Source organism: Epinephelus moara, chromosome 23, assembly GCF_006386435.1.
Source record: "Epinephelus moara isolate mb chromosome 23, YSFRI_EMoa_1.0, whole genome shotgun sequence".
Lineage (NCBI taxonomy): Eukaryota > Metazoa > Chordata > Actinopteri > Perciformes > Serranidae > Epinephelus > Epinephelus moara.
The window spans coordinates 3,778,076-3,801,400 of NC_065528.1; the positions used below are offsets into that span (position 1 = coordinate 3,778,076).

Sequence of the window (23,325 nt, forward strand, 5' to 3'; positions counted from 1 at the left end):
CCATAAAAAGCAATTGGCATTGAGCATCTTGACCAAGGATGATTTAGCATGTAGAATGCTGGAGTTGGGGATCAAACCAACAACCCTGCCATTACTGAAAACTTGCTCTACCTCCTGAGTCACAGCCAACCTTAAATGTACAAATGCCTCAAACTATTGCAATGATCAAAACTATGAAAGTAAAATCCACTGGCCAGAAGAAGTGTTGGCATTGTTGTTCTGCAAACCAAAGCTACATTATATTTTTATGTTATGTAGCAGATACATTGAAATACATTACATTTCAACAACGCTGTGGTTAACATGTAGTTAGGTTTAAGCAGAGATACTGGATAAAGGAGATACCCCACCGTAGGCTTATCCAATGTTAAGAAAACGGTTACTCTTCCTGTCTCCTAAGTGGGCGTGGTTAGCTCTCCCTCCAATCAGAGCCTGTTCTCCCTCACCCCCCCCCTCCCCACCACCGTGTTGAACAGAGGCTCTGTGGATGTCTGTGTATGCGGATCGAGAAGCAGGTGGAATGAAAATACATTCTTCCTATTATTGCAGCCTATTGCTGCACAAAGCTTGGGCATTTTTTATTTATTACTAGCGGTAAATAACTGTTTGTAAGCTAACTGTGATTTTACCGCCTGTTTATCAAGATCACGAGATCTCGCGAGAACTTGTTTTCTGAGACGGACAGGGCTCAAACAAAGTTAACTTTCTCTTGATCTGTGCGGATGAAAAATGCAGCTTTAGTGTCAGAATGTTGGTAAGATGTGTGGCTTGTGGAAAATGAACCCAGTATTTACTTTAGTGACTATAGGGTGAAAGAATTGACCATAAAAAGCAATTGGCATTGAGCATCTTGACCAAGGATGATTTAGCATGTAGAATGCTGGAGTTGGGGATCAAACCAACAACCCTGCCATTACTGAAAACTTGCTCTACCTCCTGAGTCACAGCCAACCTTAAATGTACAAATGCCTCAAACTATTGCAATGATCAAAACTATGAAAGTAAAATCCACTGGCCAGAAGAAGTGTTGGCATTGTTGTTCTGCAAACCAAAGCTACATTATATTTTTATGTTATGTAGCAGATACATTGAAATACATTACATTTCAACAACGCTGTGGTTAACATGTAGTTAGGTTTAAGCAGAGATACTGGATAAAGGAGATACCCCACCGTAGGCTTATCCAATGTTAAGAAAACGGTTACTCTTCCTGTCTCCTAAGTGGGCGTGGTTAGCTCTCCCTCCAATCAGAGCCTGTTCTCCCTTTTTCTTGATCTGTGCGGATGAAAAATGCAGCTTTAGTGTCAGAATGTTGGTAAGATGTGTGGCTTGTGGAAAATGAACCCAGTATTTACTTTAGTGACTATAGGGTGAAAGAATTGACCATAAATTGTGATCACGTTCATTTTCCTCATTCCTACGGGGGCGTGGCGCTGACGTCACTGAATCAGGAAGTGAGCTGAGTGGGGTATCTCGCTTTATCCAATATCTCTGGTATAACACAGTATTGTATTTGGGTGAAGTCAATGTGCAGGCGTAGAATAACAATAACCTGCTGGGACCATTCTGTGTTTTGTGTGTATGTTCTGTGTGTGTGTGTGTGTGTGTGTGTGTGTGTGTTTCTCTTCTCTATGTGTACTTCTTCCCAAACACATTCAGGTTGTGTGAATCAGAGACTCACAAGACCAGAAACCCAATGAGAGCACTGACTATGTTTGACAATTTCTGGAACTTAAACAGGCAATCCAGTAGTCATTCCCACGTTACACTAATGTACCTGATAGTCAGGTGTGGTGTAAAAGTATGCGGGGTTTGAATTCTCTTAAGCAGTGGCATACATTCAGGAGGAGGCTATGGCAGCTATTTTTCTAAATTGGGCCACTCAGAAAAAGTAGAAAAAGTAGAAAATAGTTGATTGTTTATGTGTGTAAACTCATTTAAATGCAGTAATTGATATCAATAGGACCATAAATTCCACTTTTCTTATTGCTGAAGACACTCGCATTTCCACTAATCATTTTTGGTGTGGTACTCTTAGAACCGGTACGTAATCCGGATGGACATAAACATAAACTGTAGTTCACTGTGCATTCTGGTAGTTGTAGGTTTTGTACCTCTTGAGCAAAAGCGAATGCCACTGTCTTTTTTACCTTGTTTTATTTGGTCATGTAGCACCAATTTCATAACTATTTTCATCTTTCTCCTGCATAGACATCCTAGTTTTATGAAAAGACCATCTCCAGTAGTGAAATACATTCTTAAGCTGCTTTTCCACTAAAAAGTTTTGGTATTGTACCCTTAGAATCTGTGCATAACCTGTACGGACATGTACCTTAACCCTAGATCTGTGTGCATCTCCACCGCAGACTGTACTCTTAAATGTTGGTGTGGCTGTTACTCACTGCTCCATCCAGTTCTCACTGAATTTCCTCTTCACCGACAATGCAGAGGTACGTCTCCACCTCGCTGATCATTAACGGGATCAGGTGGCCCGCCAACATTTTCAGAACAAAAAAGAACAGGTCGGGATGTCAAGAGTTTTTGTCACAACCAATGGTGGGATACTTAAAAATATAGTTTGTGCTTTGAGTTCTTATCGAGTAAGAGTGACATTTCACTCTTGATCATTCAACAGACTGCAGCAACTTTATCTCCACCTTTAAGTATCGGATCAGTGTGCCCAGTACCTCAACAGAGGGGTTACAATGGGACAGAATGGAACACTCCGATGGTATCATCCACAACTTTGACAATGAAAACGTCAAAATAATCATTGTAATGTGTAACGAACTGAACAGAACTGGACTGGACTTTGTGGCTTTAGGTTGTAGCTTGTTACATCCTTTTTATTTTCTGTTATGTTTGCCAGCGGCAGCATTGTGTTACTGGTTTGATACATCCATTCTAGCATCCTCTAGCATATCCTTTGAGGAGGGAGATGGGCTGACAATACTTTAAACAGTCTCAAGCTCAGGACCTGGTTTGGGTTTGACTTTTTTCATAAGTGATTTAATAAGAAATTTCTTTCTGACTTTCTCTTTGCCGTGTTTCATGTGCTGCAAGTAGATACACAAAATTCTACAGCAATCGTATTCGATTAGCTCGGTGAGCTAATGGTCAAATGTATTAAAAAAGCAAAAAAAAGTAACTTTGTGTATTGTGTCGGGCTGAGATCTAAAATTTAGCTGTACTAGTCAGGTTGCTTACCCAGGTCCTAAAGACTGGGGTCTGGGCCTGGTCCAGATAGGCCTGTGTAGAGGTGAATTGCTTCTACATAACTGTGTCATGTCAGATTTTAGATGATCACTGATCTCACTTGACTCTCAAATGAACACTCACCGCAGATGCAGTTACTGTACATTGTTTTAGACTGAACCAAGATAAACTGTGCATTCCACATTAACCCTGTTACATTCTTTTTTCATTTCCAGTTGTATCATGAACCAGTCAGGCCTAAATTTCACGTGACATTTTTGTTAAATGACAGCAAACAACTGTTTTACTCCTTGTTGATGATAGCAAGTGGAGAAACAGCACTAACCTCTCTCCTCTGCTCTCTTACAGCCACAGCAAGTCGTCCAGAAAAAGCTTGCTCAGGTAGGATCATAAGGATTGTGCATACACACACACACACACACACACACACACACACATGCTACACACTTAAAGGATACATAAATGTGCAATCCTCATTGCACATAATGCTATTTTTTATTTCAACAGATTTCTGTAACCTTTATGCTTTGTATGGACAGTGTCAGCTATAACACACACAATATACACAAATGTTATCGTACATTGCTCGCCCGTCGATTTCAAGTCAAGATAAACTGAGTTTGTAATTCAGTGGCATAAGTTGCTGGGGTACTGAATGGTTTCCATAGCAAAAAATATCATTTGGTCCCTTAGCTATGGATGTGGTTGTGTTTTTTTGTAGCCTGGTTCAGCATACTGCAGATTTTACTGGTGTGTTCAACCTGGTTTGCTCATTCACCAAATAAGAGAAATTTGGTTATAATATAGACTTAGTAATGAACATGACCACCGTAATGTCACCCATTGGTTTGTGGACTTGGTTTTGAGGCCTTAGTTTGGCATTTTGGCCATTGCCATCTTGGATTACTGGAACCAGAAGTGAGCATATTAAGACGAGAGAGTGGAGGGTGTTAACCTAATGCTAGATGCTAGCTTGGTTAGCATGGTGCATTTACAACTATGGTTAGCTGTGATAATGCTAATTCAATGCTAATATTTGCTTGCAAAAAACAGGCTTAAAACTGTTACAACAAAACATAATGTACCTTACTGGGAAAATTTGATTATCTGACTCCTTAGAGGGCTTTTAGTACAACTAAATGCTCAACAAGACTTTTTTAGGGGATCATAATGTTACAATTAACTTTCATGAACCGAAAACACACTGTGATAGTGACATCTATGGCTACGCCCATACTCTGTGAATCTGGGTATGTTACCTACCTAACCAGAGTTGTTGCTGTGGTTACAACTTGTTAATGGACAGCACCCATCTGTCAGTCAAAGAGGCCATGCCCTTAATTATGCTTAACTTGTCATGAATGTTGAAATTAGTTATAAAGACCAAAACCGTATTTTTTTTGTTCCTGGCTGCAAACATGTTTATATCTGCTGTAAAGTTGTGCATTTTACCATGGAGGTCGATGGACATTTTGAAGCTAGCCTCAAGTGGCCATTAGAGGAACTGCAGTTTTTGGCACTTCTGCATTTGCTTCATTTTTTTCTTCCCTGAGGTTCCCACTGAGGCTAAAAAGGGGAAATATTTTGTATAAAACCTGTCAGGTTGTCTGGTCATAGGAAGTTAATGGCTATCAGTGATGTTTTATCCTAAGATCCAATTGTCAATAAAACATCAAATGGACCGCATTTATATACAGCATTTATCCGAAGTGCTTAACATTTACTTCGCATTCACACACAATGACAGCAAACTACAATGCAAGGTGCTGGCCCACCCATAAAAAGCAATTGGCATTGAGCATCTTGACCAAGGATGATTTAGCATGTAGAATGCTGGAGTTGGGGATCAAACCAACAACCCTGCCATTACTGAAAACTTGCTCTACCTCCTGAGTCACAGCCAACCTTAAATGTACAAATGCCTCAAACTATTGCAATGATCAAAACTATGAAAGTAAAATCCACTGGCCAGAAGAAGTGTTGGCATTGTTGTTCTGCAAACCAAAGCTACATTATATTTTTATGTTATGTAGCAGATACATTGAAATACATTACATTTCAACAACGCTGTGGTTAACATGTAGTTAGGTTTAAGCAGAGATACTGGATAAAGGAGATACCCNATCACGAGATCTCGCAAGAACTTGTTTTCTGAGACGGACAGGGCTCAAACAAAGTTAATTTTCTCTCGATCTGTGTGGATGAAAAATGCAGCTTTAGTGTTAGAATATTGGGAAGATGTGTGCCTTGTGGAAAATGAACCCAGTATTTGCTTTAGTGACTATAGGGTGAAAGAATTGACCATAAATTGTGATCACGTTCATTTTCCTCATTGACGACAATACATTCAGAGCTGCCGCAACGGGGGCGTGGCGCTGACGTCACTGAATCAGGAAGTGAGCTGAGTGGGGTATCTTGCTTTATCCAATATCTCTGGTTTAAGCACAAAAACCAGTGGGTTATGGTTAGGAAAATTCGGTGTAAATTTGGTGGCACTATCTCTGAAGGAAAAACAGCGATGGGTTGCTTAAAAACAACTGGTTTTGTTGTTTGTTGGTCTCGAACAGTGGTCTGCAGCTTCATATCTTGCCTTTTTGTCACGCCATCCACCAATCCCTTCCCCTTCCTATGACAAAGCAAGCTGATAAACTACGTCACATTAGAAACATTGATATTATACATATGAAATGTACAGATGGAACACATTCATGGTTTGCAGAAACGTACAATGCCAACATTCCCTTCTGGTGACTGGGCTGGAAAGTTTGACCTAGGTTGTCCTGAGTCAAAGTCTATTCCACATAGTGAAGCTGTGTACTACCACACTGAGCTGAAGAAAGAACATGACCGTGTTTAATCTGATTGTGTTGTCCTCCAAACTGAACGGCAAAATATGTTTGCAAATATGGTTCATTTACAAAGGATCATTGCAAAAATTAATACTTTGTCATCTGCAAAGTTATGGATTACATTACATAAACATGAGTTTAGACCTGAGAACCACTTGGTTGAAGTAAGAGAAAAACTGACATTGGGAAACAGTAAAAAAAACAGCAGTCTCCTGTGTCAAAGTTGCATGCTTTGTTGAGGGAACAGCACGCTACTTCCAACTTTGGTCCTGACGGACATGTCAAAATTGACTCGACCACTAGAGATCCTTGTCAGGAAAACATAGGTTATTGCTTCTATTTCTTTTTCCTTGGGTATCTTGTGTGTACCAGCTTCAAGTAATTAAATGATGGTTCTTGTCAAGCTTCTCAGAGGCTTGGAACATTTGTATAGTTGCTATAACAGTAACTTCGCCAGTAGTTAAGGCTTACACTAGTGCTGGTGTTTTCACTTAAGGTTGGGCCTGATTAGAACTGTGGACAAAGTCACATCTGTAAATATGGGAGTGGCTTTTGCAACAATAGTGGTGAGATGAGACGTGAGTTATTCTTAGTGAGTAATTTCAAAGTTAACTGCAGTCCCTCCGTGTCTGACGGTTCATATGTAGTAGATAATTAGATGCTGTTTTGTGTTGTTGGTGTGAGCACCTACATCAGAGGGAGAGTGAAAGCAGAATGGTAATAAGTGAGTGCAACATGACACAGGACCCCCACCCCCAGCATTCCCTCACACTCCAGGAATCCACCAGCCTCCCTCTGTTCACTGGTGCGGGCCACTTCTTGGTGTGAATGCATAACTCGGCTCTGATTTGTGGCTGTGTGGGAACAGGGCTGAGGTAGTTGGGAGGCGCTGTGAGGCCCTAGGAGCTGCAAGCCATAAAAATGTCATTTAGCTCTCCCACTTTGATAGGCTGCTTTATCTCAGCCCCACCACTACTGGCCTGTACAAAACCTCAAACCCCTTTCATTCCAGTGCTCAGGGTGGGGTGGGGTGAATACATGACCCAACAGAAAGCTACAGCTTTACACATGCACATAGCACAGTTTCTCATTGAAGTTTCAGCTACTGCTGCCTACCTGGTCTCTTTTTTCCATGCCTCAAGGATCTTTTTTTTTTTTTTTTCTCTCAAAGAAAAAACAACAACAACAATTTCAACAGTCTTAATACCTGTCCTCATTAGTTGCTCAGCCAAACTAAGGCTACATCCACAATAGTACATTTTTGTTTTAAAACGCATAAGTATTGCTACGTTTACGCCTAGTGTCCACAATACTTGAAACTCCTAAAACATAGACCTTTGAAAATGCTGCAGACCCTGTTTTTAGTTGGAAAACCCACAGGTTGCATTTTAGGCTGGACGGGTGGAATCGGAGACTTTTGAAAACGATGACGCACACACCAAAGTTCGCTTCACGACTGGGTCTTATCAGTCAAAGCTTCACAAGTCAAGCCATTAAAGCTAGGTCTACACACCTTTTGTGTTTTCATTCACTCTAATATGTCGCCATATTAGCTTTGCAGTGACTCCCAATATGTTTTCTGTCGCCTTGACCACCTTATACTCAGGTGTTACTTTCAGTAACAGTTCCATCTCATTGTCAGTACAAGCAAAGAAATCTCTGATCTTACTTTTCTTCAAAGTATCTTTGAAACTGAGCAACCAACCGCAGAGTAGACAATCAGCTTCCTGTTTATATTGGCAGGTACATGCATAGAATGGTTATTATGTGGTATACATTTTTAGGAATATTTATTTTAGGATGTGACCTAGGGCTAACAAACAGTGTAGGGTTGCAAAGGTATGATGGTTTCAAGGTATACTGTGATATTAAAATTGACGGTTATTGTATTGTGTACATTTGCTTATCTATCATACTGAGAAAAAAAAAGCAACTGGACAGAAAATCTCAACTTTATTAATTATTTTCAAAATGGAGACTGTTCTCAAAAGTTGTTATTTCATTCCAATGCATGCTGTACATGTTTTAAAGCTACTGTGTTAAACTTATTAGCAAACTTGGATACACCACCCAAATCTGTGTGAAACACAGAGGTGATAAGTAGCTGAAAAGTGTAGCATAACAAAGCTAATGTTAACCATTTCATGTAATATTATGTGGATGGAAGATGCGAAAACACTTAGCTTCTTATTCCAGGAGGTAAAACAGCAATAAATTAGAAAATATATAAATTGGTGGCCTATCCTAGTCTGCTAGTTTACTGATTAGTCAAGATAACTAGCAGACCCCTGGGGTAGTTGATAATAATAGAATAGGTACTGTTAACTGTTGTACTGTTTCTGTAAGTAAAGGGAAAGCGCTAAAACGATCGGCGCCAAATAGCTTGAGGTATAGTAACCAAAAAAAAAGAAGAAAAAAACTCAGATCTTTAGAAACCTGGAAATTGGAATAGGCCAGGAAAATGGCAATTGATGCATCTCTAATTCATGCATTCTCAATCCTGTATCATTTTGTGTCACCAAGCAAACCATATAGTAATCAAAGCCTTTAATATACATGATAATATTAAAAAGATTTTATATTTTATATACTCTTGGCAGTAAAATAAATAAGCCACCATAAACCTATATAAAGGAAAACCAAAAAACCCTAACCAAACAAACAGTGGGTTTCATTTTAAAAAGCTGTTTTTAAATGAATATGTGTCAGTGTGGATGTGGCCTAAGACAGCTATCACATGTGAAGGTTGCAGGGAACACCATTATGTCACCACATCTGTGTAGTCATCAGAAAGAATAATAGCTATGGACCAGGGATCAGTAGACAGCTAGGGAATGATTCAGCCATGAATAGACACAAAATCAATGGAAAAATGCAAATAGATGCGGATATGCTCCATACGTCACAAGTTGTGGTGAGCTGATTTTGAATTGTATAAGTCTACTTCATGAGTTTACAGAGACAGAGATAGAGGCAAATAAGAGAAACTGGTAAAGTAAAGAGCAAAGGTGAACTGGAGACTGCAGAGGCAGCCACAAAACATTGTTTGGAAGAGGTAGCAGTAGAAGGATGCACCAAGAAAGTTTGATTTAACAGTAGTGCTGCTTATTTCCTGTTAAATAACAAGAGACTGAAGGGCTCATTTATGCTCACTGTTAGATACGGAGATGGACAGAGCCTGCTGTCTGCACTCTGCGTTCATTTCATCCATATTTGTGCACGTTTTCTGTTTTCTATATATAATGGACCACAGGCACCTACAACATTGCCTCCGTTTACAGGTACAATATTAAGACCTCCTCCACCATCGCCTCGTTTGTTGTTATGTGAAACTTTTGACTCTGCCGTTTAGTGCTATCCATTAGCTGTATCTAAGCCATCATAAAGGACGCATGGAAGTATGAGGGCAGTGACAACATTTAAAACGGATGTATCTATTTATTTACATAAAGAGAGTGCAGATAAGCCTTAAGTTGGTTTCATCATCACAAAAGTCTGTCTGTCTTAACCAAGTAGTAGTTGTGTGGGGTTGACAAAGTATGTAAGATTTTAGTATGTACAAACAATGGAAACGGAAAAAATGCATATCAGACTGAACTGAACCGGACTGCTTGGTGGAAACGGGGCTTATGAATCTTTATCTAAACACCGGTAGTAAACACCGGCACCAGGTTGAGTAAATTTAAGGCTTTAGTCATGGATATCTTCCACCTTGTAGGATAATGGTGTGAAACATTGTGGGTGGGGGTGGAGGGCCATTATGATTAAAGCTTCTTTTTTGTCCTCCACCCACCACCTTTCTTCTCTCCTGCTCTCATTTGCCCTTGTCACACATGGTAGCATTTAGCAGGCCTTTCAAGACTGAAGTGTGTGAGCACTAATGAATGGAGTTGGTGCTGCTCCGCCACGGCCTGGGAAAGGAAGAGGGGTTATAAATTGTGTCAGTTAGCCTCCCTGAATAAAATGAAGCCATGTGGAAAATGAAATCCATTTCATCTGAGAAGGGAGGAGGAACATGTTTTTTCTTGCCCCCTGCCAGTTGTCACAGTGGTCATCGTGCACTTTGAAAAACCGACTGCCACTTGTTCTGGGAAAAGAGAGGGAGTTTAGGGTTAGGGCGCCATCATTAGCACTGCAGTCCATATTCTCAAGTACGATTTGATTTTCTAAAGAAAACACCAAATACACAGTTTTTATACTTAAGTGAAGTGAAAAGGTGAAAAAAGAGTGCTGAAGGTTATGCTTTGTTACTTGACTTACACAGCACAATGATGGAACAATTGCCGCTGAAAAGCAGAACAATTTGCATCAGAATTCGCACAGCTTCTTCCTCTTTCAGCCCATCTTGCCCTCTGCTTGGAGCTTAAGGAACTCCTGGACCTCATATTTTTCTCAATTTGTGGTCATTTTCGGCTGCTTTTCTTCTTTGAGTTATCTGCTAACTGCTACTTTTTAAATCTCCCAAGGTGGGTTGCACACATAAAACACTGTAGGTATGGCGTAACCTCTTAATCCAGAAATATAAATAAAGCTTAACATCTTTTCTTTACTGGCACATCAGCAGTACAGTAGCGGCAGCTTCAGTGGTGTCTACACTGGACCTACACTGTATAAATCTAAAGAAAAACCCCAAACTCATTTTTTTCTGTATAGAGCTTGAACACATCATAATGTAACACAATGCAACCTGCTAACAGCTAACATCAACTAGCTCCCCTCCTGCCGATTTCAACACAGATTCGTTGTTCACACTGTAACATTATCAGGAAAACGTCAGGGTGTGTCCTCTGAAGTGTCGACAGTGAGTTTACTGCGTCCTTTCTTTCCTGATGGCGTCCCAGGGAAGATCTCTGCTCATCCCAAATATGTTTTCTATTGTTGTCAGGACAAGGGGACACCCTGCTTTTCAATGTTTTTCTCAATAGAAAAACATTGGCCACTGCCATTAGTGAATGTCATCTTATTTGCTGATAGGCTGATGGCAGTCAGCCCATACCAATGTTCAGCCAATAAATTGATGCATCCCTAATATATAGTACAAACTGTATAGCCTTCTACAACAGGACTGGAGGAGTTTGAATGACACAGAGCATCTTGTTTTTCATTACAGGAAGAAGAGGAAGAAGAAGAGGCTGGAGAGTCCCCGGAGGAGGACTAAGCTACCACATCATCAATTCTCTACCTCATTCAGCTGTCAGGTCTTTCAAAGGGAAAAGACTGCCTTGACCACTTATTTTTGACTTTTTCCACGTTGTTTTACTTGGTTTAGTTTCAGTCAGAGAATCTCCATCTTTGCTTTGTCACTGAAGAGGCAGAAATGTTCAGTATATGTCTGCATCTTCTGCATCATTTCCTTTGATACATTTTTACATAGACCATACAGAATGCAGCAACACGAAAAATAATCTTTTATTAATTGTACTGCTGCCAGCTCTTATTGGTTGAACAGATACAAACAAGCAAAAAGTTTAGGTCTAGACATTCTGCCTATCAAAACAAAGACAAATCAGGCAGACAGACATGTCATCTGCCGTGTACAACACACTTACACTCAATGAGAATCAACTGAAAACAGACAGACAGACATAATGAGTAAGTAAATGTTCGGGTGTTTTTATCCGAAATCCTCAGAGCATCATTATCTTCAAATGAGTGAGAGCATCAGTAGGGGGTGCATCATTCTGAAGACCTCACCATTGTACTGAGGTGCAAATCACATGCACTCATACTGCTTCAGCATCTCTCTCTCATGGACAGACACAAATTCACACACACACTTTCATACACCCTGTCGTTGACTGATTCTCCAGACACTGATGGCAGAATAGAGACTGGGACAGTCTGCTTTTGTCATACAGACATGTAGAACAACTTCCTGCTGTTCCAATATATCATTGTTGGCTCTAGAACACACCAACCTGCCCACCCCTCACCCAAACTGGTGTCAGGCCACCAAGCACAGGGAGACACAGAGAACTTCCTCAGGGCAGTGGTTTATCTATCATGTTGGCTAAAAGCTATTTAGATTAAAAAAATGTGCTGAGGTTGTAAGTATTGGCTCAGATTTAACTTTAGCATCAGACTGGAGTCCTCATACATCATCATCATCACAAACAAAGGCCATCCTGTGTGTGCTCTCTCTGAACAGCACCCAATGCAAAGGTTCATTATGAGGGGAACCTACAGTTTGGTCTGGTCTCTTGACATTTTGAACCTGTTTACACCTGGTATAACCATGTATTTCGATGATCTGAGCCAGACTGTTCTCATGCTCTGTATGTATATCTATGAAAAGTAATGCACTACAATTCATATATAACCCATGAGCCAGTAATTTGCGTAAAACCCCGTAATCTGGAACTGTACTAGCCTAAACCTCATCTACATAACTTTACGTTAAGTATGTAACTTACGTAAGAACGTAACATGACAATGACAATTTGTTAGATATCATTCGAACTGCTGTATCAGGATATGTTGTCTGAACACAAGTGGACAGCCAAGACACATCACTGTTCGCATTAACGCCTATCAAGCATCTCCAGTTGACCAATTGTGACTAGATATCTTTAATGCCTGCGGTGTGGTTGCTAGGTTCGGACGTCTCCAGACACCTCTCTGTTGGCTCTGCAAAATGTATGCGAGCCTATGTTACGTACACAAGAAAGTTAGTTAGTTATTATGTCCACACTCTTGCTAGCATGCTCGCTACATGTGTTAATGGTTGTGTCGGCTAGAGACACAACAGGGACACGTCCCCTTGCATACGACAAAACGGTGGACGGTCAACAAACACTTCGTTCAACCTGTAGAAGGAATTATAGAGAGACAGAGCACTGTCATGAAAACAACCACAATGTCCTGCAATGATGATGTAGTGCTTGTCAGTGACCCATCAGGACACATGAGCGTTTACAATACAAAAGATATGTGGTCAAATGCATCCCAGACCACTTCTGCAAATGGTTTGCGTGATCGGATCAATACACGTCTTGGTCATTTACACTTGTTTTGTGCTGTCCACTTGTGATCTGATCACCCAGGACACATGTTAATACCAGGTATAAACCGGCTTGTTGAGTCTTATTCCCAAGTCTTAAAATACTGGCGACCTAACTGCCAACCCAAAGCGTCAGTATTTGTCAACTTGGAAATAAGACTCAACAATCAACTACCTTTCTCCAGAATTACGTAGCCTACCGAACCTTAAAATGAAAAGACTAATAATCAACTAATAATCTTCAAAACTTGAGCTATTACTTGTGGCCTTAAAATTTTACATAGCGCAGCTTCAAGTGATCTATTAAATCTAGCGCTAGGTTATGATAGCTGGTTCTTTTTATGGATCTGATCCATAAAGATAAGCATTGTTTGAAAATTACACCCAAACTTTAATATTTGGGTTGTGTCCAAGGGACAAATGATTTTTTTTTATTTAGCTGATTGTCAGAACATCAATAAAATGATAAAGAGTAGATGTAGTCCAGCACTGCCTCCGGTATATACTTAAAGCTTTAATTTTGATGACTTGACCCAGGGTGGTGTCAGATTTACTTGAACATCAGAGCACTACATAAACTCTGCTTTGCTCTCCCTGCTGTTGGTGGACTGACACGCCTCTTATACTGCTCTACAAAAACCATAAAACCTCTTCACATCATGTCGGTACTCCACTACCAAACAGCTTGACAATGCATCATACTACTGTATACCAATTTATTCAGATTTACATTAACACAGCTTCATTCAGTTTGTTCTTTGCGCAGTATAGCTTTAAAACCTTGACTCCATCAATGATGTCACACCGCAAAGAATTTTACAGACTTGCAAAAAAAAACAACAACCTCAAGAACAAAAACCACAAGAACAAACCACACATTACCTCATGACACACTTGATACCTGGATTTAGTGGCAGCGTGACATTGGACGACTCATCACGCACTGTAACTCCAGGGAGCCTTACATTTAAGGAAACCTGATAGTATACCAGCGCTTTCTACTCAGTGATATGCAATATCCTCTCATGATTTCAAACTACCTCTGACTCAGAACAACCAGCTAATGAACGCTGTTGCTCAGTACATTCAAACTAATGCCTGGGGAGACAGTGTGCGTTCAGATATTTGTGTTGTTAACTTTATACTGTACATTAAAGCGAGGTCATGCCGGTTGGTTGTTGTCTTGTCATGGGGGAACGGCAATTTGTCTGCAACTGTTTTGTTTGATTCAGTCAGGTAAACCCTACGCAATCCAGAAAGAAGCAAACGTCAGATATGACAGAGCCATGTGCATCAACATTAAAGGAAAATTCAGCTGTTTTACCACAGCTGCCTTATTTTTTCACTTGTTACCATCTTTCCTGTTGGTTATGACCATAGACTGTAAAAAATAATGAACGTCACCTATTCATAGACTCTTGTTTTGAAGCTTTGAGTTTGGCATTTTGGCTGTCATCATCTTGGAATTTTGGGAGCCAGAAGTGACCATTACACCATTTGAATGAGAAGGTGGAGATAACCCTAACACAAGCTGTGAGCTTAGTTAGCACGGTGCATTTACAGCTTTTACCACTGTGATAATGGTAATGCTGATTTGAGCTAGTGAAAAACAGGCTTAAGACCATTAAAACAAAACACACTTTCCAAAAAACCAAGTATATCTGACTCCATAGAGTCTTCACTACACTACAATGCTAACAAAGACTTTTTTAGGTGGCCAAAATGTTACAGTTACTTTCATGAACTGAAAACAAAATGAAATAGCAACAGCTAAAACTATGCCTAAAATCTTGAATGTGGGGTTATGCCATGGTTACTTTACCTTACCAACCTCATGTTAAGCCGAGAAGCAAAGTCAAGAATTAGTTGTACAAGAATCAAGAGTTGATCACTGATGCAAGGACCTTAGTTCTTCACCCTGTAGATGTGGTAACATTTGTCACTATTTGTCTAAACATCTTAAGAGAGTTTTATGTGAGGATGTGTTTACTCGATCACTTGCCTCAACTCTTTTGTAAAGCGCTGCCAGATCTTAGCAATGCAAGGTCAAAACCTATTGGCTATCCGTCTGATTACGATAAGTCTCTGGGGGCGAGAGCTAATATTTCAGCTGATCCAGTGTACCCAGCAGATATTATAACCAAGACTTTCTCTTCCGTGTGGTGGTCTTTTCAGCTAATCTCTACAAACACAAGATAAAACAAAAATATCTGCATATGAATGCAGATACAATTTTAAAAAAGTTGATATAAAGCTAATTTGTCGTCAGATGATAGCCTTGGTTCCAAGATTACATTTTGGCCAGTGTGCTCTGCCTCTTCACACAGACTGTTTACCTGCTATTCAGATGTGATTGGTCAGTGCTACTCGGACTACAAACAGAAGCAAAAACACTTCTGATACCAAAATCTTGTGCAGTCGCTTCAGATTCTGCATACGTATGCGGATATCTGTTAATACAGACTATCAGTAATGTTACTGAATTGTCATCATAACCTTCAGTAATGATGGTCAAAACTTTAAAAATAAGACATAGACTGCTAAAAGAAAACAAAATGTTTCTTCCAATTGCAGACTGACTTCAAAGCCTGCAGTCCATCAATTTTTAATGTCCATATGTCCATAATTTAAAGCCAAGTTTAAAATATTACAGTCACACTGAAAGTCATTTCCCCTTGTTTAAACTTGGGTTGTTTAAATATTAAATATTATTGTTATTCTTGTTGAGCAGGGACATGTCATCGTATCCTCATCATTATAAATGTAATATTTAATATAAGTGCAATCAACACATTTACAAGTGAAGTTATTGTTTCAATGCAGTCTTTTCAGTTTGTCTCCATCATCACTGGTGCACTTTGCACTGCCTGGCCTGACATTTTCTTCTTCAGCGATTCCTGGAAAAAGCCTTGATTCAGTGGTCTGTTTTTTTATACTCTTAAACACAAAAGCAGCTAACATATTAAGTACTGTTTTTCTGATTTACCTTAATGTTAATTTGTATCTAAACATTGTAATGAAACATATTTAGCATTATCTGCAAACTGGGACTTCTGTTTGACAAACTGTTAACTTGAATTTTTTTTTTTTCCGATTTACACAATGGTTTAATAAGGATCAAGTGTTTGTACGACACTACATGATATAACTACAAATGTTTTTTTGTTTTTTTTTGGCTTTGAATAGTTAGAGTTGTTTTTCCTGAGTTATGTACTACCTATATATGTACAGTACCTCAAACAGACGTTAAACATGGACTCATCAATTGACAAATACCTACCTCCAGTCTTGAAAAGGAATGATTCTGCTGGTTTACTTTCAGTATGAGTTACATTGATGTATGATATGATCTATATCAGGACTGCAGAAGCTCCTTACTTAAAGTATTGTATCAGATCATTCAAGTTTCCAATCTCAGTACATTTGGATTCTCACCTTTCAAAGTGACTTTCAGGTTTTGAAACAGATATGTTTGGATTTTTGTATATTGTATTCATGAATATGTTTTCTTGTTTTTAATTAGTAGATATCGATATACTTGATTAGCTGTTTTGTGTACTTCACACAAATGTGATTTTCTTTTCTTGTGATATGGTTAAACCAGATGTATATGGAACTGCTTTGTACTTAGTGATGGATTATACCATTTTTCACCTGTCACCATGGCAACCTTTGAAAAGTTAACATGGTTTTTTTTAAACTGGCCTGAGGTAGAGCCTCAGAGGAGCTACAGCCCGTCAACCTGCCGTCAGTATCCATGTCAAATATTGTCACTCGATTAAGTGGGCGGTATTAATGGTTATCAGCTTCACAGATATTTTGTCACTGATTACACCAATTTGTGGGTTCAGAATGTCATTATCAGCGCAATAATATTGGCAACTGTCATTGGGTTTCACTTTCAGTTTTGTTAGTTTTTGGCGCAAAGACAACATAGTTAGGTTCAGGAAAAAAAAATCATGGTATGGCTGAAATAAGTACTTTCTTCGGTGTATGTAACATGACTTAAGTCACATACATCACATGACGTGCCCCACTGGACAAATGTCACATACTTAAACCAAGTCAGCATTGCTATTTGAGTTTGACCCATCCACTACCCTGATCAACCTCCCTATGCAGACTGTCTTGCTCTTTATACTAATGTTACGTCAGCTGACTACCTTTGTTGTTGCATAACAGTAAACCATTTAATCTGCTGATAACTGCATTCTGAACATGCTGCTAGGTTTGGCAGGACCCATTCTAATCCATACCTAGGATGCTGATAACCACCAATAAAGCTGTAGAATAAATAAACCCAACTTTTTCACATTTGCTGAAATTGTCACTAAATTCTGACACTAGTATAAGAGACAGATAATCTGTAAATCCCATGTCTCTGCCTCCTCCGAGTACTTGTAATGGCATTTGCAAGAATCCATTGCAGCTAAACTCAGCTGCTATGTGGAAAACAGTCATGCCAAAATTAGGCACCTGCTGCTGGAATAAGCTTTCTCATTTTACAGCTAAATAGTATACTAAAATATGTTTGTGTAAACATTTGAGAAAAAGACAATGCAGTAACAGAGTTGTTTTTTTTTTCACATTTGATCAGCGCAGCCTAGTTTGACAGTTTGACTGCAGTTCACGAGCAGTGATTGACATGATTGATAGCTGCTGCTCCTTGCCTCTGATTGGTTGTTTTCCTTCAGCCACATTGGTTTCTAGTAATTACCATTAGGAGCACAAGGAGGAGGCCAGGTAATTCTAATGTTTTTTTCCAGGTTATTTGTCTCATGTACTACTGTCTGGATATAGTGACAGTTTCAGCAAATATGACAAAGTTACCAACAGTAACTTTAATCGACTGATAACATTCAAACCAGGTGCCTCTATCAGCAACACCAGTATGAAACAGTGGCATCATTTTAACAGGGGCTGTGGTAAACTCTCACTAACCCATAACCTGCACAGTGTCTTGGACTATAAAGCTGCCCTCAAGCTGCAAAGCAACTTGTCACCTTACTGAGTGGCTAAGGATCAATATCTGAAACTCTAAAAAGCAGTAGTAGCTGAAGTAAGACGCTAAGAACAGTCTGAAAGCAATGATTGTGTCAGTGTGCAGGAGTTCACAAAAAAAAAACAATGGATGCAGGTGTAATTACATGCCACTGTTGTGTCTTTAATTCAAATGGCACCATCCAGGTCAAGTTTGGGTTTGATCGTGTTGACTCATATATCTGATCTTAATTTACAATCGTGCCAGGCTAAAAATTTACTGCACATTTAGTGTGAACACACCTTAGTAGTACCATCGACTTAATGTTCCCACAATAGGCCTTTTCCATGCAAGATATTTTCACATGATAAGAAAGTACAGGTGTAAATAATAAATTAATAATAAATTAATAAACTGAATTGAAAAATGAATTCCATTTAGTTGCTTCAGTTTCAGGGCCCTGGTATAGTACATTCTGACTCACTGTCACATGATTATGGTTTCCTAGGACACATGAATAGAACTTAGTTATTACCTCCGCCAAGGAGGATATGTATTTGGTTCGGTTTGTCTGTCTAGGGAAGATCTCATTCAATTTTTGAGCGGATCCAAATCATGGGGCAGATACACAAGTTCTTTTTTCAATTTTGTTAACATTGCAAGATAAGGCACTTGGCAATGGCATAGGTCTTTCCTCCCTGAGTGCTAACTCTCTATTTTCTTTCTACCAAACTACACCCATCAACAGCCCTCTTAAAATAGGAATTGTACAAATTTGCAAGAAAGCCCAATCAGTCTTTTTTCAGCATTGGCAGTATAAAAACAAAATCGGGGAGTGCAGCGAAATGCCGCCTGCCTACTTTTGTTTATACAGAATGTGCCTTTTTCGGGGCAATGGGGGGCGTGAGCAAGTAACAAAACGTGTAGCTCAGTGCTTTGGTGATTCTCTCATAAGTTGGGCAGTCCTTCACCGTTCCTTCATTTGATGGTTAATGGCCTCTCCGTTTGTGAGAGCAAAGAGGGCGCGCAAGTCCCCAGTCTCCCCAGTTGCTCATCTTTACAGTGTCTTTCAGGTTTCTTGCTACTAGCTGCTCATTCCTGCCATCAGCTGTTTCCTGTTAGTCCACCCTCAGTGGGTCGCACATCATCAACAGCTCCTCCCACAAGTCATCAACAGCCCCTCCCGTGGCAGAAGGGCGCCTTGTTCTATTTAAACCAAAAAGGTTCCGCCAATATGTTTACCCCTATGTGGCAGAAAATTGGGCACCTTGGATCAACTCGCCAATCCGGCTCTGTGTGTCTAAACGCTCGCAGCTTGCCTGCAAAACGTCCCAACATTTGCCAAAAATCTGTCAGTGTAAAAGGGGTGAATGGTATCATTGCACAAGAAGGGTGCATCTACTCATGGACAAGAGGCTGGTGACAGTTGGTGTTTCTCAAAGTCAAGGATGCTTCCTTGGAAGGACGGGTCCTTCAAAGTCGGGTTCTACAGAGGCTAGACTCCTTTACTAGTATTCGGTGAACACACATTGGAACAGGCTAGCGAGGGACTAGCTGTGCATCATTAAAGACGCCTTGCCCTCAATTCTGGCAAATTGTGCGCAAAGAATTGTGAGTACTCAGAGTACCACTGAGTACACACATAAATACTTGAAAAATCTCTGAAGGAAGGACTCTGTCCTCAGTAGAATTCAAAGGATCCTTGACATTGGAACAGTCCTTCGGCAGGATTCGATGACAGCCTCCTTGACTTTGAGAAGCACCAAGTGTGGTGTCCTCCTTGTAAATTTGCATTTGCATGGGCAGCCCTACTCTGCCTTACTTTGCCTCTGATTGGCTTAAACTGATATTCTTACCCTAACCCTAAGCAGTCTCACTCCTCTTGCCTAAACCTAACCTATCCAGCCAACAAAGGCAACAAGTACTAGCCTAATAGAAGGAGAGTAGAGTGGGTCATGCCTTCGCTGTCCCAGGAAATGCGAATTTGGGTCCTTCTCGTCTGAGCTGTAATGTTAGCTAGCACAGTGGTGCTCGGTAAGCTAGCAGCAGAAGCACACTGCCTTCTGCGCAGCGATGCGATTGGTGGGTGTAGAAGAAAGAAAATAGTTCCTACAAGAACTGGTATTTATCATACGCAGACACTGTGCAGGTAATGCTGTTTCTAATCATCCAGTCAGTCCTAACAGAGAGAACCACAAGCTGCTGTTAAATGAGCTGGCTAAGAAAATACTGTGTGAACCTGTTGACGCAGGCTGATCAGTAGCTTTGAACGAATGGCTTTGAAACAGACAGGCTTCATCATTTAACACGACACCATCCATCAGTCACATAGACCCCATGTAGACCTGGTGTTACCATGTGATCTGTATCCATCTGGATAAGGAAAAAGGCTACTGTATCACATGTTAACACCAGGTGTATATGGGATCTAAGTGACACCACTGAGCTCAACAAGCTCCAAGTTTGGAGCTTTTGAAGTTTGTCATTTCCTCCAGTGATGTAGACTTGAGCTCAGTAGAATCTAAAACAGCAGCTAATGTTGTGTGGAGGTGATGTTACCTTGCTGTTGGGCAGAATGATTGTAGAAGCCACTGTTGATGAGCTTTCAGCTCTGGGAGTCTTAATGAAGTTGATCTCTTCTCTTCATGATATCATGTTCTAGTACAATCGAATACACATCACTACCTCCAGAAAGGCCTACTTTTACCTCATTTTCAAACTTAAATACTGTTTAAAATTCAGGTGTCCGAGAGCATATGGAGAACATTTTAAAATTTTATATATATATAGTTTATTTTTGTGGGGGATGAATTTTATAAGACTGTTTTTCTCTGCCTCTCAGTCACCATTAGGTAAGACTGGACATGTAACCTTTGGAAAAGATTTTTTCTTACTTTATGCAATGTTTTGTAGTTAGCTGTGAGGGAAGTGGAGAGATTTCCCAGCTCTCCCTCTGCCTTGCTCCTTCTGTGTCATTTCAAATGTCTTCTACAGTATCTAACTTTTATTGCTTTCTCTATCCACGTAGTATTACCGTCTTTTATTTCACTACAAATTTTGCTTGCTTGCTAAACAAAGCCTTTATAGATATTCACTGCGTTTTATCCAGCACAATAAAAAGTATGGCATCCATAACATAGACGTGTGTGTTTTTGATTTCTGCTTTTTAATTGTTTTCACAATGTAGATGAATCCTGTAAATCATGTGGTCTCCTAAACACCACTTCTGTGCAACTCAGAGGCTGCAGCTTTTTATGGTATCTTTGTATTTGCAATCTGTTACATACAGTGTTGGGAATGTTACTTTAAAAAAGTATTTTTTTATAGTTACTCGTTACTTTCTCCAAAAAGTAACTGAGTTACTGCACTATAAAAGTAACTAATAACCTGGAAAAGTAACTATAGCGTTAATGGCACTTTTTTATAAAATGCTCAAATATGTCAAATTGCTTGGACACCCCCCCTTAATGGAACTGTATGTAATGAAACTCAACTGTATGTAATGAAACTCAACATTGAATATGTTAAATGAATGAAATTGACACTTAATAGAATAAATCATTATTATAAAGCAAAATAGTTGAAGAACCTCCATTAATCGCGCAATTTAAATGTGGACTGGGGGGGGACCCCAAGGCGTTCCCAGGCCAGACGAGATATGTAATCCCTCCAGCGTGTTCTGGGTCTGCCCCGGGACCTCCTACCAGTGGGACGTAACACCTCCAGCGGGAGGCGCCCGGGAGGCATCCTGATCAGAAGCCCGAGCCACCTCAACTGACCCATTTTGACGCGAAGGAGCAGCGGCTCTACTCCAAGCTCCCTCCGGATGTCCGAGCTCCTCACCCTATCTCTAAGGCTGAGCCCAGCCACCCCACGGAGGAAACTCATTTCCACCGCTTGTATCCGCAATCTCATTCTCTCAGTCACTACCCAGAGTTCATGACCATAGGTGAGGGTTGGGACGTAGATGGACCAGTAAATTGAAAGTCTTGCTTTCTGGCTCAGCTCCCTCTTCACCACGATGGACCGGCGTAGCGCCCGCATCACTGCAGAAGCCACACCGACCCGCCGATCCATCTCACGCTCCATTCTACCCTCACTCGTGAACAAGACCCCAAGATATTTGAACTCCCTCGCTTGAGGCAGTAACTCTCCCCCAACCCGGAGAGGGCAAACCACCGGTTTCCGACAGAGGACCATGGCCTCAGACTTGGAGGTGCTGACTCTCATCCCAACTGCTTCACACTCGGCTGCAAAACGCTCCAGTGCATGCTGGAGGTCACGGTGCGATGGAGCCAACAGAACCACATCATCTGCGAAAAGCAGGGATGCAATTCTGAGGTCCTCAAACCGGACCCCTTCCTCCCCCCGGCTGCGCCTCGAGGTCCACTGTTCCACGACCAGGACGGAATCCGCATTGCTCCTCCTGAATCTGAGGTTCGACAATTGGTCGGAGCCTCCTTTCCAGCACCCTGGAGTAAACTTTACCCAGGAGGCTGAGCAGTGTGATACCCCGATAGTTGGAGCACACCCTCCGGTCCCCTTTTTTGAAGATGGGGACCACCACCCCGGTCTGCCACTCTGCAGGCACCGTGCCCAACCTCCACGTGACACTGAACAGGCGTGTCAGCCAAGACAGCCCAACAGTGCCCAGAGCCTTCAGCATCTCAGGGCTGATCTCATCCACGCCCGGCGCCTTGCCCCTGGGGAGCTTTTTAACTACCTCAGCGACCTCTGCCAGGGATATGGGCGAGAGTTCCCCCGAGTCCTCAGGCTCTGCCTCGTTCTCAATGGACATGATGGCTGGGTTCAGGAGGTCCTCAAAGTGCTCCTTCCACCGCCCAACGATGTCCCCAGTTCAGGTCAGCAGTTCTCCCTCTCTGCTGAGCACAGCCTGAGACAAGCCCTGCTTTCCCTTCCTGAGTCGGTTAAAGGTCTGCCAGAACTTCCTTGAGGCCAACCGAAAGTCCTTCTCCATAGCCTCCCGGAACTCCTCCCACACCAGGGTTTTTGCTTCAGCGACCACCACAGCTGCAGCCCTTCTGGCCAACCGGTACCTGTCTGCTGCTTCAGGAGACCCCTGGGCCAGCCAGACCCAAAAGGCCACCTTCTTCAGCCTGACGGCTTCCCTCACCGCTGGTGTCCACCAGCACCGACAACCTTCTGACCACAGCTCCTAGCAGCCGCCTCCACAATGGAGGCTTTGAACATGGCCCACTCAGACTCCATGTCCCCAACCTCCCCCGGGGTGCACAAGAAATTCTCCCGGAGGTGGGAGT

The 23,325-nt window shown here is 41.1% G+C and overlaps 1 protein-coding gene across 1 annotated transcript in view; it reads left to right on the top strand.

Moving 5' to 3' along the window:
* The window catches only part of hmga2 (high mobility group AT-hook 2), a 69,387-nt gene extending 48,202 nt beyond the window's left edge, over positions 1-21,185 (top strand). Inside the window, exons 4-5 of the mRNA XM_050036111.1 lie at positions 3,565-3,597; positions 11,176-21,185. Coding sequence (XP_049892068.1) covers positions 3,565-3,597; positions 11,176-11,223 — 81 coding nt within the window. The 3' untranslated portion in view covers positions 11,224-21,185. The remainder of the gene's footprint in view (positions 1-3,564; positions 3,598-11,175) is intronic.
* The last annotated feature ends 2,140 nt before the right edge of the window (positions 21,186-23,325 follow it).